Genomic DNA, 16,555 nt, shown 5'->3' on the forward strand with positions numbered 1-16,555 from the left:
ATGAGGCCATCTGGGGAGAGAATGTAGAAAGAGAACAGAAGTGAATCTAGGGGACTTCCCTGGTGGTCCAGCGGGTAAGACTCCATGCTCCCAGTGCGGGGGGCCCGGGTTCGATCCCTGGTCAGGGAACTAGATCCTAGCTCCCACATGCATGCCGCAACTAAGAGTTTGCATGCACAACTGAGTCCACATGCTGCAACAGAGATCCCGCGTGCCACAACTAAGACCTGGCACGGCCTAAATTTTAAAAAAAAGTGAATCTAGGATGGAGTGCTATATCAGTTTGCTTTTGCTGTTTGAGAAAACACCCAAAACTAGTAGCTTAAAATAACAACCATTTATTATTTGTCACAGTTCTCTGGTTGGCTAGCTTTTCTGATCTGGGCTGACTTGGCTGGACCTGGGTGCTCTGTGATAGATAACCTCAGTCATTTGTCCTCTAGTTGGCAGGCTGATTGATCTTAAGTGGGGAAGGGTGCTCATATGTATCTTGGCAGTTGGCTGGATGTCAGTTGGGGCATTAGCCGTGTCTCTCTCATCCAGCAGGCTATCCTGAGTCCTCTTCTCAGTGGTGGAAGAGTTCCCAGCAAGAGAGGGCAAGCTCAAAGGCTTTTTAAGCTTCTGCTTATGTTACATCTCTTAATACCCCACTGGGCAAAGGAACCTTCATGGTAAAGCTCAGATGCAAGGAAGTAGAGGAATAAATGACACCTTTGTTGGGAAGTGGTAAAGTCACATTGCAAAGACTACTATATAAAGTGATGGGAGGAATTTGGGGCCTTTCTGCAATCCATTACAAGCCCTGAGGAGCAATAATGTTGAAAGGTTGGGTACAGGAGGAGGAACCAACCAAACAGAATAGGCAGAGCCTGAGAGGAAAACCAGTGGTTTGTGATTTTTGAAAGCCAAAAAAGAATGATGTTTAAAATGTACACGTTTTGAAGAATTTTGGCTGTGTTGGGGAGTAGATGTACTACTATTCATATGAAGTCAACTGAAATTTCCTAAAACAGAAGCTGTATCCATGACAGGTACTAGAGAATAGTAAAGCTTTACTGGAGGTGCAGGTGCAGAATCTGATGTTAAATGACTTGGCTCTGTGCAAGTCCTCCTTCCCTCCCTTCCTCTCCCTCCCTGCTTTCCCCTCCCTCCCTCCCTTCCTTCCTTCCTTCCTTCCTTCCTTCCTTACATGTTGTGTTAGGCTTTGCAGTTCCTGATTTATGTTGGGCTCTAAGCAAAGGACACATTGCCACAGGTCACAATCCTTGAAGCATTACTTAGAAATAGTTTAAATTGGGAATATTAATCGCAGGATTCCAGGTTCTACTGTACTAAACAGTTTGGAGGTATGGAGCAAAGGAATATTATTGAATTATTGAGTGATCTTCAGAAATAGTTTGCAAGTTTTTGTGTACGTTGTATTTCTGCATCATTTCAGGTATTTATGCAAGCTCTCTGATCAGGAGTTAAGACAGAGTGCGGCTCGCAACATGGCTGACTTAATGTGGAGCACAGTGAAAGAACCATTGGACACGACGTTATGCTTTGATAAAGAAAGCCTAGATCTTGCATTTAAGTACTTTATGTCACCTACTTTGACTATGAGGTTGGCTGGATTAAGTCAGATAACGGTAAGCTGTATTTGCTTTATTTTTGGTAATTTTTTGTTTGTCCTCTCAGACTATCATCATTATAATAATACCTAGTATTTATGGAGCCACTTATGCCATGCTAGGCATTGATTGTGCTAAGTACTTTACATGCATTACTTTGTGTGACCCTTACAAATAATTTCTATATGTTCTCTTTTTCCCTATTTTATTTTATTTTATTTATTTATTTATTTTTTTGCGGTACGCGGGCCTCTCACTGCTGTGGCCTCTCCCGTTGCGGAGCACAGGCTCCGGACGCTCAGGCTCAGCAGCCATGGCTCACGGGCCCAGCCGCCCCGCGGCATGTGGGATCCTCCCGGACCGGGGCACGAACCCGTGTCCCCTGCATCGGCAGGCGGACTCCCAACCACTGCGCCACCAGGGAAGCCCCTCTTTTTCCCTATTTTAAATATGAGGAGACTGAGGCTTAGATTTAGAAGGTTTTATACCTTAGGTCTTTTTGATTTCCTTCACTTTTTTTTTTTTTAACTGTTCAGTTTTTTGCATTTAGAAAGCAGTGTTTTCAGAGAGAAAAAGAGTTGGAGATTATAAGTAGTTAATTTTCCAGGCAGAAGCCACAGATTATTGGGCCATAGGCCAAATTTGACTAACAGAAATGTTTGGTTTGCACAGTAGCAAGTACTGTTTTAAATAGGGAGAAATACATATTATTGGCTTCTCCTGGAGGGGCGGGGTGGGGAGAAAGACCTAGTGTCTTTGGGTCTGTCTTCTTGCATGACAAGAATTTGCTAGAACTAAGTAGTTAACTGCATTCTTTAGAATGGATATATTTTCTCTGGTTTACCAAGGTCTGCATTAGGTTTACTCCTTTACATTTAGTGTAGTTATTCTGAAGTAGCTAGATTGTACCCATGTATTGAATTTTGTGACCTAGATTTTACCCACGTATTGGACTTTGTAAGTGTTGAAAACACTTAATGACAGTTTCCCAAATCAAATCTTAAAAGTGTATGTCTAGGAAGCCTTTCCCAAAATTCGGTTTGTAATGACATATTACTTGCTGCCTTGCATTAGATTTTTGTGTTTTTCCCTTGTTCAGCTTTTTCTCTAGCATTCTTAGTGGAATAAAGCCTAAGTATTACTTGTGGGGTGAATTAGTGTTTAAAAATGATAAAGGAAATAGCCAGACTAATTGGGAAGTATATATGTGTATCTGATTACCTATCTTATATTTTATACTTCTGATCTGGTTATTGATTATGATCTACATATATCAAACTGTGTTGGCAATTGCTAACATATGCAAGAATAATTTTGGAAAAAATCTTTAATTTCTTTTCTCTATAGAATCAACTTCACACCTTCAATGATGTGTGCAATAATGAATCATTGGTATCAGACACAGAAACGTAAGTAGGAGCATTAATTTATGCATAAGTACACTATTTTAATGTGTGGCTGTTTATATGGTAAATGTAATTGACTTTATTAGATTTGAAGTGTTTACTAGAAATTCTTTGCCTTGTGGCTTCATCTGTACAGTCTTAACAAGCTTTCAGAGGAATATATTGCAATACTTCTCTTTTTAAAAAAACATATTGTGTTATTTTTCACAAAATGCAAAGGGAGACCATTTGTACAGGAGAATTTAATAGTAAAGAATATGGTACAGATAGTTTTCAGAAACCACACTTGATGCAGGAGAGGATCTCATTTAACACATTTTTCGGGGGAAAAACCCAAGTTCATGATGCTCATGTATGAAAAGAAGTAGTTTTTATAGCAGGGCTTTTTAGAGTACTTAGAGATATTTATTTTTTCCAATATTTATTCCCATTTAGTTGTCCATGCAGTATAGAAATCATTTTTTAAATCTCAGTAGTAATATTTTCTGCTTGAACAGAGTTACATAGTTTTTTGTTTGTTTGTTTTTGCTGCGCCGCTGTGTGGCTTGCAGGATCTTAGTTCTACGACCAGGGATTAAACCCGTGCCCTCGGCAGTGAAAGCGCGGAGTCTTAACCACTGGACCGCCAGGGAATTCCCCAGAGTTATATAGTCTTAAGGTGTTAGAAAATTTGTAATTATATGAATGAGTCATAATTTTGCTTTACTGTAACTTTTATGCATTGATCTTAGTTTTGCTCTATGGAGCTGATCTCAGTTGAACCCAGCCCTTCTTGAATTTGGAAACCAGAGACTATGTCTCTGTTTTTTCCCTCACATATTATGGTTTTTAGATTTATCACCAGACAAGTCATTCACTCTTGGCATCATTCTTTGTCAGTGGTCCCTTAAAATGTGTGGGCTAGAATTGGTAGTAGCATTATAAATTCTGGGTCATACTAGGAGTGCTATTTCACACAGTCAAGATATTATATAGATTATATCCAATGTATATAAAACTACACCTCTGGATTTCCCATTTGACCCCTCAGTACCCACCCTCCAACCCCTTCAGACTGCCTCTAGGAGAATCTTAAAATTGCCAATGCAGTGATCACTCCCTATCCCTGCAAAAAAGACCAAAAAAAAAAAAAAAAAAAAATCCTGGAATCACCAGTGCAGTAACCCCACATGTCCAGGTTAGGTCTCTGTGTTGCTGTGGATAGAGAAAAGAAAGAATTCCATTCAAAAATGTGTAAGGTTTATACATACTAAAGATAAGAGGGAGGAGAGTAAAAGTTTTGAGGAATAGCAGGTAGGACAGTTTAAGTTGGGAAGAGAAGGGTCTGTACAGTGTGAAAAGATTGGAGCAAATACAAAAAGTGATAAATATTGTTGAAGCCTGTGAATTGGGTCTCTCTTTTTAAGCAGTTTTATTAAGATATAGATACATATCATAAAACTCACCTGTTTTTATAATGAATTTTAGAAAATTTACACAGTTGTGCAACTATCATCACGGTACAGTTCTAGAACATTTACATCACTTCAGAAAGGTCCCTTTTGCCCATTTGTAGTCAATCCCCATTCTCCCCACCACCCCCAACCCAGGGCCACACCGCATGGCATGTGGCATCTTAATTCCCTGCCCAGGGATCGAACCCATGCCCCCTGCAGTGGAAGCTCAGTCTTAACTGCTGGACTGCCAGGGAATTCCTTCAATCCCCATTCTTATCCCCAGCCCCACTAACCTTCTTTGTCTCTATAGATTTGCCCTTTTTTGGCATTTCCTATAAATGGAATTATATGACAGTGTTTTTTTCCATTGCCACCTTTCACTTATACTGTTTTTCTTGAGGTTCATTCATGTTGTGGTGTGAATCAGTACTTTGTTCCTTTTTATTGCTGAATAGTATTACATTATGTAGCTATGTCACATTTTGTTTATCCTTTTACCAAAGTTGATGGATATTTTGAGTGTTTCTACTTTTTGATTAGTATGAATAATGCTGCTTTAAACATTTGTGTACAAGTCTTTTTGTGGACATAAGTTTTCATTTCTCTTGGTAGATACGTAGGAGTGCGATCACTGGTTTGTAAGGTCATTTTATGTTTAACTTTTAAAGAAACTGTCGAAATGTTTTCCAACATTTCTATATTATTTTATATTCCCACTAGCAATGTATGAGAGTTCCAGTTTTCCCCCCAGTCTTGTCAGCACTTGTTTTTATCTTTTTGATTATAGCCATTATAGTGGGTATAAAATGGCATTTCATTATGGTTTTAATTTACATTTGCCTAATTACTAAGGATGTTGAACATCTTTTTATATGGTTATTTGCCATTCTATTTCTTCTTCACTGAATTGTTTGTTCACTTTTTGCCTAGCTTTTAGTTGGGTTATTTGTCTTGTTTTATGGATTAGCATATGATCTGTACCACAGAATATTCATATGTGCTTAGGAAGACTGTTTATTCAGCTGTTGTTGTATGGAGTGTTCAGTAGATGTCTTTTAGGTCTAATGAGTTTGTAATATTGTTTGTCTTCTATATCCTTGTTGATTTTTTACCTACATTTGTTCTATTCCATTATCAAAAGTAGGGCATTGAAGTCTCCAACTTCAGTTTATCCTCATTTGTGGATTTTGTTTTTATGAATTTGCCTATTTGCTGCAATTTATTTGTAACCCCCAAATCAGTACTTTTGGTGCCCTCACGGTCATTTGCGGAAATGCACAGAGCAGTAAAAAATGAGTCTCCCAACATGCACATTTCCAACTGAAGTCATACAAGGTGATGCTCTGCGTTGTTTTAGTGCTGGTACAGAAATGACCAGAGGAAGGAAGTGGTAGGAGGTAGTGCAGTATAGTGCAAGAAGCTCTGGCTCTGGGCCGGGTGGAGGGATATGAATCCCAAGTCTAGCACATGGTATTGGGGCAGCCTCAGTAAAGTCACCTCAACACTTCTGAAGCTCATTTTCTCTTTTGTAAAATAGAGAAAATAGAATCTGATAAGAAGTTATTTTTAGGATTTAAGATTCAAGGGTTCAACATGAGTTAATTTAGTGCAGCAATTTTGTAGAACTCAGCTGCCATGAGTAACAAAAGTTGACTATATTATTTGTTTTTTTGTCCTTTCAATTCTATGGTGAAATACTATATACAATGGAATTCTATTCAGCCATAAAAAAGAATGAAATCTTGCCATTTATGGTAACATGGATGGACCTTGAGGGCATTATACTAAGTGAAATGAGTCAGAGAAAGACATCGTATGATCTCATTTATATACGGACTTTAAAAACAAAAATGCAGAGATCAGCTCGGTGCTTTGTGACCACCTAGAGGGGTGGGGTAGGGAGGGTGGGAGGGAGACGCAAGAGGGAGGGGATATGGGGATATATGTATACATATAGCTGATTCACTTTGTTATACAGCAGAAACTAACACAACATTGTAAAGCAATTATGCTCCAATAAAGATGTTAAAAAACAAAACAAAACAAAACAAAAACCCCAAAACCCTAAGCTTACAGACAAAGAGAACAGATTGGTAGTTTCAGAGGCGTGGAGGTCAGAGGAGGGCAAAACAGGTGAAGGAGATCAAAAGGTACAAATTTCTAGTTACAAAATAAATAAGTTACGAGGATAGTAATGTATATAGCATGGTGGCTATAGTTAATAATATAGTATTGCATATTTGAAAGTTGCTAGGAGAGTAGATCTTAAAAGTCCACATCACAAGGGAAAAAATTTTTTTCTAACTATATATGATGATGGGTGTTAACTAGACTTACTGTGGTGATCATTTAGCAATATATACAAATACTGAATCATTATGTTGTACACTTGAAACTAATATAATGTTATATGTCAGTTGTACCTCAATTATAAAAAGAGTTTTTAGAAAAAAGAGGATCAAATAAAAGAAAGTAACATTGAGAGATCATTGTAATACCCAAATGAGAGCCACGTCTCTTTTTTCAGAGGGAAGGGGGTAGGGGGAAGGATGTTGATGGTCTATCTGTGATGGCATTTTTACATAAAGGGAAGAGCCTCCCTTGCATTGTTCTGACTGAAGTGGGAACTTCAAAACAAATCTTAGTTTTGTGAAACATCTTTCTTTAAAGGAGTTCTGCAAATGGATTGTAGAACAAATTGTGTACCTAAAGTTACTATATAAGATTTGCATTTAATCAAGCCCTCTGTCTTCTTCCAGTCAAAGGCAAACAGCAAGTCACATTATTGCACTGAGTCATTCTTTTAAAGAGAACCCACTCTAGGAAGCACTTGATGCTAATGACGTGTTCTTTTTACCCATTGAAGCAGTGGGTGACAATAATTTAAAAAAATATTCAGGGGTTCAGTATTAGCTAACTCAGTGCAGTGACGTTATAGAATATAACTGCCAAGAGTAGTAAGAATTGGCTATATTTCTTTTTCTCCCTTCAGTTTTGTTGTTTTTTGCTTCATGTATTTTAGGACATTTTGTTGGGTACATATATGTTTATAATTGTTATGTTCCTGATAATTTGATCTTTTCATCATTATAAAATGTCCCTCTTTGTCTCCTTAAAACAATTTTTAGTTTAGTGTATTTTGTTTGATGTTAGTATAGCCACTGCAGCTTTATTATGCTTACTGTTTTCATGGTATATCTTTTTCCATCCTCTTACTTTCAACCTGTTCGTTTTTGGATCTAAAGTATGTCTCTTGGGGGTAGCATTTGGTTGTATTGAAGAAAAAAAAAATCCACTCCTACCATCTCTCCCTTTTGATAGGAGTATTTAATCCAGTCACTCTTAATATTATTTATATAGTTGGATTTATGCCTGCCATTTTGCTGTTGGGTTTTTGTATGTCTTCCTTAAAAAATTCTTTTTTCTGTTTCTCCTTTACTGCCTTATTTTGCAGTATGTCAGTATATGGTAGTACAGTTGTCCCTTGGTATATGTGGGGGATTGGTTCCAGGATCACCTGTGGATACCAAAATCTGCAGATGCTCCAGTCCCTTATATAAAGTCATGTAGTGTTTGCATATAATCTGTACACATCCTCTGGTATACTTTAAGTCATCTCTTGATTACTTACAATACCTAATACAATGTAGGTGTTATGTAAATAGTTGCAAGCATGTGGCAAATTCAAGTTTTGCCTTTTGGAACTTTCTGGAATTTTTTTTAAGAAATATTTTTGATCCTCTGTTGGTTGCATCTATGGATGCAGAACCCATGGATACAGAGGGAGTTCTGTATACCATTTTAATTCCATTTTTTTATGCTTTAAAAATTATTTTGCCAGTGGTTGCTTTATGGGTTACAGTATGCATCTTAATTTAATACTGTCTACTTCAGATTGATAACAATTCTAGTAAAATATAGGAACAGTGCTTCAGTATAGCTCTATTCCTTTGTTTCTGATAAGAAGTCAGCTGCGAATCTTATTGTGGTTCCTTTCTATGTGTTTAGTTCTTTTTCCCTTGCTTTTAAGATTTTTCTGTTGCTCTTTGGCTTTTAAGAGTTTGACTATGATGTCTCTGGGTGTTGATAATCCTTGTGTTTATCTTAGTTGGCACTGTGATTCTTGGATGTGTAGATGAACATTTTTCAATCAAATTTGGGATGTTTGACCATAGTTTCTTCAAATTTTCTTTCTGTTCCCCTTACTCCTTCTGGGAGTCCCAGTATATATATGTTTCCAGAGCGCTGAATGGTTGTAACTGATAACATTGTCCAATTTTATGCTTGCTCAGTTATAGTTACAGTTCTCAGCTGTTACAAAAGTCCCTGAGTCTCCTTTCAGTGTTTTTCAAGAAACTGAAAGAATGGGATTTATTTTTTAGAATTATTTTTAGTTGTTGAATTGTCTTTTTGTATGTTAAAAATCACAGAGTTGATTCATGGATCATAGCTTCTGTTGGACTACTCAGAAATAGGTAAAATATACCACTAGTAGTTTTATTTTAATATTTTACCCTTTGAGGCCATATATCTAATTCATAGCTTTTTAAAAATCTTTAGAATAATTTAAAAATTAAATATAATTCTTCTGTGGATAAACAAGAAAAGAAATTGTTCAGTCCTTCCAGTTTTTCTGTGTATAATTTACATAACTGAAAAAACTTGGGGTCTTTTCACTGCTCATCCTATTTTGAAACCGTTTTTCTTCTACCCACAATATACATATCACTACTTTTTTTATTAGCTGTTCTTCTGTAGTAGCCATTTAAAAATTTTTTTTAAAAATTGCTCTGAAAGGGCCTGTATCAATTAAATAAATTGAATCAACAGTTAATGACCTTCCAAAACAAAGTACCAGGACCAGATGGGTTCATTGGTAAATTTAACCAAATAACTTAAGGAAGAAATTATACCAATTCTCTATAGTCTTTTTCAGAAGATAGCAGAGGGAAGCCTTACTCATTGAGTCCAGCATTACCCTAATGCCAAAACCAGACAAAGGCATTACAAGAAAATGACAGACCAGTACTTCCCATGAACATACATATAAAAATCCTCATAAAATATTAGCAAATTGAATCCAGCAAGGTATAAAAAGAATTATACACCACAACCAAGTGAGATTTAGCTCAGGTATTCGAGGCTGGTTCAGCGTTTCAGGATCAATTAATGTAAAGTCAAAATTTTGACAAGGTCAAATTTTATCATTCATGATAAAAAAAACTCTCAGTAAACTAGGCATAGAGAGGAACTTCATCAACATGATAAAGAACATCTACAAAACCTCCTACAGCTAACATCATACTTAATGATGTGAAGGTCAAAGCTTTTCCATTAAGGTCAGGAACAAGGAAAGGGTGTCCCCTCTCACCACTGCTTTTCAGCATTGTACTGGAAAGTCCTACCTGATGCAATAAGACAAGAAAAGGAAATAAAAGGTATATAGATTAGGAAGGCAGAAGTAAAACTGTCTTTGATCACAGATGACCTGATCATCTATGTAGAAAATATGAAATAATTGACAGTCTCATGGAACTAATGAGCATTTATAGCAGGATTGCAGGATACAAAGTTAATAATCAAAAGTCGGTCACTTTCCTATATATCAACAGTGAACAAGTAGAATTTGAAATTTAAAATGCAATACCATTTACATTAGCACCACAAAAAATGAAATACTTAGGTATAAATCTAACAATATGAAAACGTCTATATGAGGAAAATAACAAAACTCTGATGAAAGATAGCAAAGAAGAGCTACATAAATGGAGAGATATTCCATGTCTATGGATAGGAAGACTTAAAATTGTAAAGGTATCAGTTCTTTCCAACTTGATCTATAGATCATTGCAGTCTCAATCAAAATCCAAGTAAGTTATTCTGTGGATATCGACAAACTGATTCTAACATTTGTTTAAATAGAGAGGCAAAAGACCCAGAATAGCCAACACAGTTTTGAAAGGAAAAAACAAAGTTGGAGGACCGACATTACCCACCTTCAAGAGTTACTATGAAATTACAGTGATTAAGACAGTGCAGTATTGGTGAAAGAACAGACAAATAGGTCAATGGAACAGAATACAGTGCTCAGAAATAGGCCCATATAAATATAGTCAGCTGATATTTAACAAAGGAGCAAAGACAGTAGTACAAAGCAGCAGAGATAGGGTTTTCAACAAATGGTGCTGAAACAGTTGGACAACCACATGGGAAAAAAAATCTAGACACATCTCACACCCTTCACAAAAATTAATTCAAAATGGACCACACACCTAAACATAGAATGCAAAACTATAAAACTCCTAAAAGATAACATAGGAAAAACTCTAGATGACCTTGGGTATGGTGGTAACCTTTTGAGTTCAACACCATGATCCATGAATTGGTAAGCTGGACTTCTTTAAAATTAAAAACTTCTGCTCTGCGAAAGACGATGTCAAGAGAATGAGAAGACAGCCGTAGACAGGGGAAAATACTTGTAAAAGACACATCTGTTAAAGGACTGTTATCCAGAATATACAAAGAACTCTTAAAAATTTAACAGTAAGAAAATGAACAGTCTGATTAAAAAATACACTGACTTTAGCAGACACTTCACCAAAGAAGACATACAGATGGCAAATGAGCACATGCAAAGATGCTCCTCCTTCATCAGGGAAGTGCAAATCAAAACAACGATGAGATTCCATTACATGCCTATTGGAATGGTCAAAATCCAGAACACTGATAACACCAAATGCTGCCAAGGATGTGGAGCAACAGGAGCTCTCATTCACCGCTGGTGGGAATGCAAGAAGGTACAGCCACTTCGGAAGACAGTTTCATAGTTTCTTAAAAAACTCAGCGTACTCTTACCATATGATCCAGCAGTCATGTTCCCTGGCATTTATGCAAAGGAGCTGAAAACATGTCCACACAAAAACCTGCACACGGGTGATTATAACAGCTTTATTCATAATTGCTCAAACCTGGAAGGAACCAATGGGCTAATGACAAATGAAAGAAAATGGATAAATCTTAATGCTCAGTGAAATAATCTAAATTTTATAAAAGAGTACATCCTGTATCTTTTTTTACATGAAGTTCTAGAAAATGAAAACTATGTAGTAACAGAAAGCAGATCATTGGTTGTCTGGGCAGTGGGTTGTGGGAGCTGAGAAAAAGAGGGATTAAAAAGGGGCATAAAGAAACTCTTTGCGTTGATGTGTTTGTTATCTTGGCAGTGCTGATGGATTCATAGATGTATATTTAAGTTTAAATTCATCGAACCGTATACCTTAAATATGTTCAGTTTACTATATTTCATACATATCTCAAAGCTGTAAAAGACAAATTAACTGATAAACTTACATTACCTTATTGGTAACATAATAGTTTAATTTTCTGTGCCAGTGATTTATTACTCTAAAAGAATTGATAGCTCTTTTTAAAAAATGAAGGATAATCTAAAACTGTTCAAAAATAAAAAGTTTACTTTTTGAAATGAAGGAAGAGTTGTTCCTAAGTGTAACCAAGTGTTCTGAACAGTCAGTTGATAACTTTAAGGATCACATTAGCAGAACCTTCGTTAACATCAGGCAGGAAGGAGACTTGCCATTTGGCTTGGAGATTCTTCTTTTTTTCTTCCCCCACCCTTTTGGTAACCTACTTTTCTGATGTTATCTTACCATAGAGGACATGTGGGGAAACCTTCCCTGAATGCCTCAGTGCGTACTGTGGAGATTAAAAATGGGAAGGCAAGGTCTTTGAGTAAGAAAATATATCACTTTTTAGGTGTTACCCTTGGTATTCTCACCTGTGTACCTGGTGTTAGTTATCCTAACTTTTGAGATTTTTTTTTGCTTGTTTATAAATTCAGGTAGTATTACCATTTCTTGTATTTCTGTTTCAGTTATTCTTCATAGTACTATTAACAGTTAATTGTATATAATCACTTCTTTATAATTGGTATGTGAACAGTTTTAGATTTTCAACTGAGTCTGCTTTTAGACATGGGAAAGATTGATACTAATATTTTTTTAAATGTATTAACTATTTTTATTATTTGACCTTAGGTCCATTGCAAAAGAACTTGCAGACTGGCTTATAAGCAACAATGTGGTAGAGCATATATTTGGACCAAATTTACATATTGAGGTTTGTGGACTAATATGTGACTTATCTGCTCTATTAAGAGAGAAGAATGCTTTTAAAAGTTAACTGTAATAAGTTTTTCTTTTCCAGATTATCAAACAGTGCCAAGTGATTTTGAATTTTTTGGCAGCGGAAGGGCGACTGAGTACTCAGCATATTGACTGCATTTGGGCTGCAGCACAGGTAATATCAACAGCTTAACATAAGTGCTTCTTTAGTATACGTTCCGTTCTAAGTTCTTTACTCCCCTATGAGGTACGTTCTATTATTATCCTCATTTTGTCGCTAAAGAAACCATGCCATGGGAAAAGTTGGGGATCAAATCTATGAAATCTGGCTTCAGAGTCCACGTCTTATCTTACTGTACTACTGGTACAATCGAAGGAAATGAGAGTCAGTCAGTTAGAGGTTCTTGGTTTATTAAGAGACATTTTCCTATTATTTTAATTTATACAATCAATGCTTCTGTCCTGAACATTGTATTCATATGTTTCTTTTCTATTATACTATTTTCTTCTTTAATTTTTTGAATAGGCACATATCCATATGGTTCAAATTTCAAAAAGTAGATGTAAAAGGATATGCTATACATTTTCCCCCTCCTACCTATGTCTCCCGTGCATGCAGTTCCAAACCTCTCAGGTGCATCAGATTTTCTATATAAATTGCCAGTTGTTAACATTTCTCTTTCCCTGTCCTCTTTTCCACAGATGTATCATACTAAACGGATTTGGCTTTTTTTCACTAACAGTTTATCCTGGAGATTATTATTCCATATCAATATATAAAACACAATTTTTTCTTTTTTAGGACTGCATAGTGTTTCATTATATGCATGAACCATAATTTATTTAACCAGTTCCTGTTCATAGGCACTATTTTTTCCAATCCTTTTTATTATAAACAATGCTACAATAAGTAACTTACAATAGTCAGCTAATCCATATGCAAAACTATTATGTAGGATACATTCCTACTTATAAGTAGTATTGTCAGGTTAAAGCTTATGTGTGGTTTACTTGTGGTAGCTAATGGCGAGATAGTGCCACTTTCACCTTATTCTCCTCAATAAAATTTTTCTTAACACCTTTATTGGAGTATAATTGCTTTACAACGTTGTGTTAGTTTATGCTGAATAACAAAGTGAATCAGCTATATGTATATATATACATCCCCATATCCCCTTCCTCTTGTGTCTCTCTCCCACCCTCCCTATCCCATCCCTCTAGGTGGTCACAAAGCACCGAGCTGATCTCCCTGTACAATGCAGCTGCTTCCCACTAGCTAGCTATTTTATATTTGGTAGTGTGTATATGTCAGTGCTGTCTAACTTCGTCCCAGCTTACCCTTACCCCCTCCCTGTGTCCTCAAGTCCATTCTCTACGTCTGCGTCTTTATTCCTGTCCTGTCCCTAGGTTCGTGAGAAACATTTTTTTTTAATAGATTCCATATATATGTGTTAGTATATGGTACTTGTTTTTCTCGTTCTGACTTAACTTCACTCTGTATGACACACTCCAGGTCCATCCATCTCTCTACAAATAACTCAATTTTGTTTCTTTTTAAGGCTGAGTGTAATATTCCATTGTATATATGTGCCACATCTTTATCCATTCATCTGTCGATGGACACTTAGGTTGCTTCCATGTCCTGGCTGTTGTAAATAGAGCTGCAGTGAGCATTGTGGTACATGACTCTTTTTGAATTATGGTTTTCTCAGGGTATATGCCCAGTAGTGGGATTTCTGGGTCATGTGGTAGTTCTATTTTTAATTTTTTAAGGAACCTCCGTACTGTTCTCCATAGTGGCTATACTGTTCTCCATAGTGGCTTATCAGTTACATTCCCACCAACAGTTCAAGAGGGTTCCCTTTTCTCCACACCCTCTCCAGCATTTATTGTTTGTAGATTTTTTGATGGTGGCCATTCTGACCGGTGTGAGGTGATAACCTCATTGTAGTTTTGATTTGCATTTCTCTGATGATTAGTGATGTTGAGCATCCTTTCATGTGTTTGTTGGCAATCTGTATATCTTCTTTGGAGAAATGTCTGTTTAGGTCTTCTGCCCATTTTTGGATTGGGTTGTTTGTTTTTTTGATATTAAGCTGCATGAACTGTTTATATATTTTGGAGATTAATCCTTTGTCAGTTTCTTCGTTTGCAAATATTTTCTTCCATTCTGAGGGTTGTCTTTTTGTCTTGTTTATGTTTTCCTTTGCTGTGCAAAAGCTTTGAAGTTTCATTAGGTCCCATTTGTTTATTTTTGTTTTTATTTCCCTTTCTCTAGGAGGTGGGTCAAAAAGGATCTTGCTGTGATTTATGTCATAGAGTCTTCTGCCTACGTTTTCCTCTAGGAGTTTTATAGTGTCTGGCATTACATTAAGGTCTTTAATCCATTTTGAGTTTTATTTTGTATAGGTGTTAGGGAGTGTTCTAATTTCATTCTTTTACATGTAGCTGCCCAGTTTTCCCACCACCACTTACTGAAGAGGCTGTCTTTTCTCCATTGTATATTCTTGCCTCCTTTAACAAAGATAAGGTTATCTTTGAGAGATTATCATAACATGCACATAACATGCACATATGTTATCATATGTACATGGGTTTATCTCTGGGCTTTCTATCCTGTTCCATTGATCTTTAGTTCTCTTTTTGTGCCAGCACCATACTGTCTTGATTACTGTAGCTTTGTAGTATAGCTGCAAAGTCTTAAGTCTGAAGTCAGGGGGCCTGATTCCTCTAGCTCTGTTTTTCTTAAGATTGCTTTGGCTGTTGGGGGTCTTTTGTGTTTCCATACAGATGGCGAAATTTTTTGTTCTAGTTCTGTGAAAGATGCCATTGGTAGTATGATAGGGATTGCAATGAATCTGTAGATTGCTTTGGGTAGTATAGTCATTTTCACAGTGTTGATTCTTCCAATCCAAGAACATGGTATATCTCTCCATCTGTTTGTATCATCTTTAATTTCTTTCATCAATGTCTTATAATTTTCTGCATACAGGTCTTTTGTCTCCTTAGGTAGGTTTATTCCAAGGTATTTTATTCTTTTTGTTGCAGTGGTAAATGGGAGTGTTTCCTTAATTTCTCTTTCAGATTTTTCATCATTAGTGTATAGGAATGCAAGAGATTGCTGCGCATTAATTCTGTATTCTGCTACTTTACCAAATCCATTGCTTAGCTCTAGTAGTTTTCTGGTAGCATCTTTAGGACTCTCTATGTATAGTATCATGTCATCTGCAAACAGTGACAGTTTTACTTCTTCTTTTCCGATTTGGATTCCTTTTATTCTCTGATTGCCATGGCTAAAACTTCCAAAACTATGTTGAATAATAGTGGTGAGAGTGGGCAACTTTGTCTTGTTCCTGACCTTAGAGGAAATGGTTTCAGTTTTTCACCATTGAGAATGATGTTGGCTGTGGGTTTGGAATATATGGCCTTTATTATGTTGAGGTAGGTTCCCTCTATGCCTACTCTCTGGAGAGTTTTTATCATAAATGAGTGAATTTTGTTGAAAGCTTTTTCTGCATCTGTTGAGATTATCGTATGGTTTTTGTCCTTCAATTTGTTAATATGGTGTATCACATTGACTGATTTGCATATTTTGAAGAGTCCTTGAATTCCTGGGATAAACACCATTCGATCATGGTGTATGATCCTTTTAATGTGCTGTTGGATTCTGTTTGCTAGTAGTTTGTTGAGGATTTTTGCATCTATGTTCATCAGTGATAGTGGCCTGTAGTTTTCTTTTTTTGTGACATCTTTGTCTGGTTTTGGTATCAGGGTGTTAGCTCTTCTCTTAACGTTTGATAGAATTCACCTGTGAAGCCATCTGTCCAGGGCCTTTTGTTTATTGGAAGATTTTTATTCACAGTTTCCATTTCAGTGCTTGTGATTGATCTGTTTATATTTTCGATTTTTTCCTGGTTCAGTCTTGGAAGGTTGTCCTTTTCTAAGAATTTGTCCATTTC

At 36.4% G+C, this 16,555-nt stretch overlaps 1 protein-coding gene across 1 annotated transcript in view; it reads left to right on the forward strand.

The window, feature by feature from the left end:
• The window catches only part of USP34 (ubiquitin specific peptidase 34), a gene marked incomplete at its 5' end in the record, with an annotated part of 242,243 nt that overhangs the window by 69,200 nt on the left and 156,488 nt on the right, over positions 1 to 16,555 (forward strand). The window contains 4 exons of the mRNA XM_079720517.1: positions 1,439 to 1,631; positions 2,961 to 3,022; positions 12,510 to 12,591; positions 12,679 to 12,771. Coding sequence (XP_079576643.1) covers positions 1,439 to 1,631; positions 2,961 to 3,022; positions 12,510 to 12,591; positions 12,679 to 12,771 — 430 coding nt within the window. The remainder of the gene's footprint in view (positions 1 to 1,438; positions 1,632 to 2,960; positions 3,023 to 12,509; positions 12,592 to 12,678; positions 12,772 to 16,555) is intronic.

Source organism: Hyperoodon ampullatus, assembly GCF_949752795.1.
Source record: "Hyperoodon ampullatus genome assembly, chromosome: 15".
NCBI lineage: Eukaryota > Metazoa > Chordata > Mammalia > Artiodactyla > Ziphiidae > Hyperoodon > Hyperoodon ampullatus.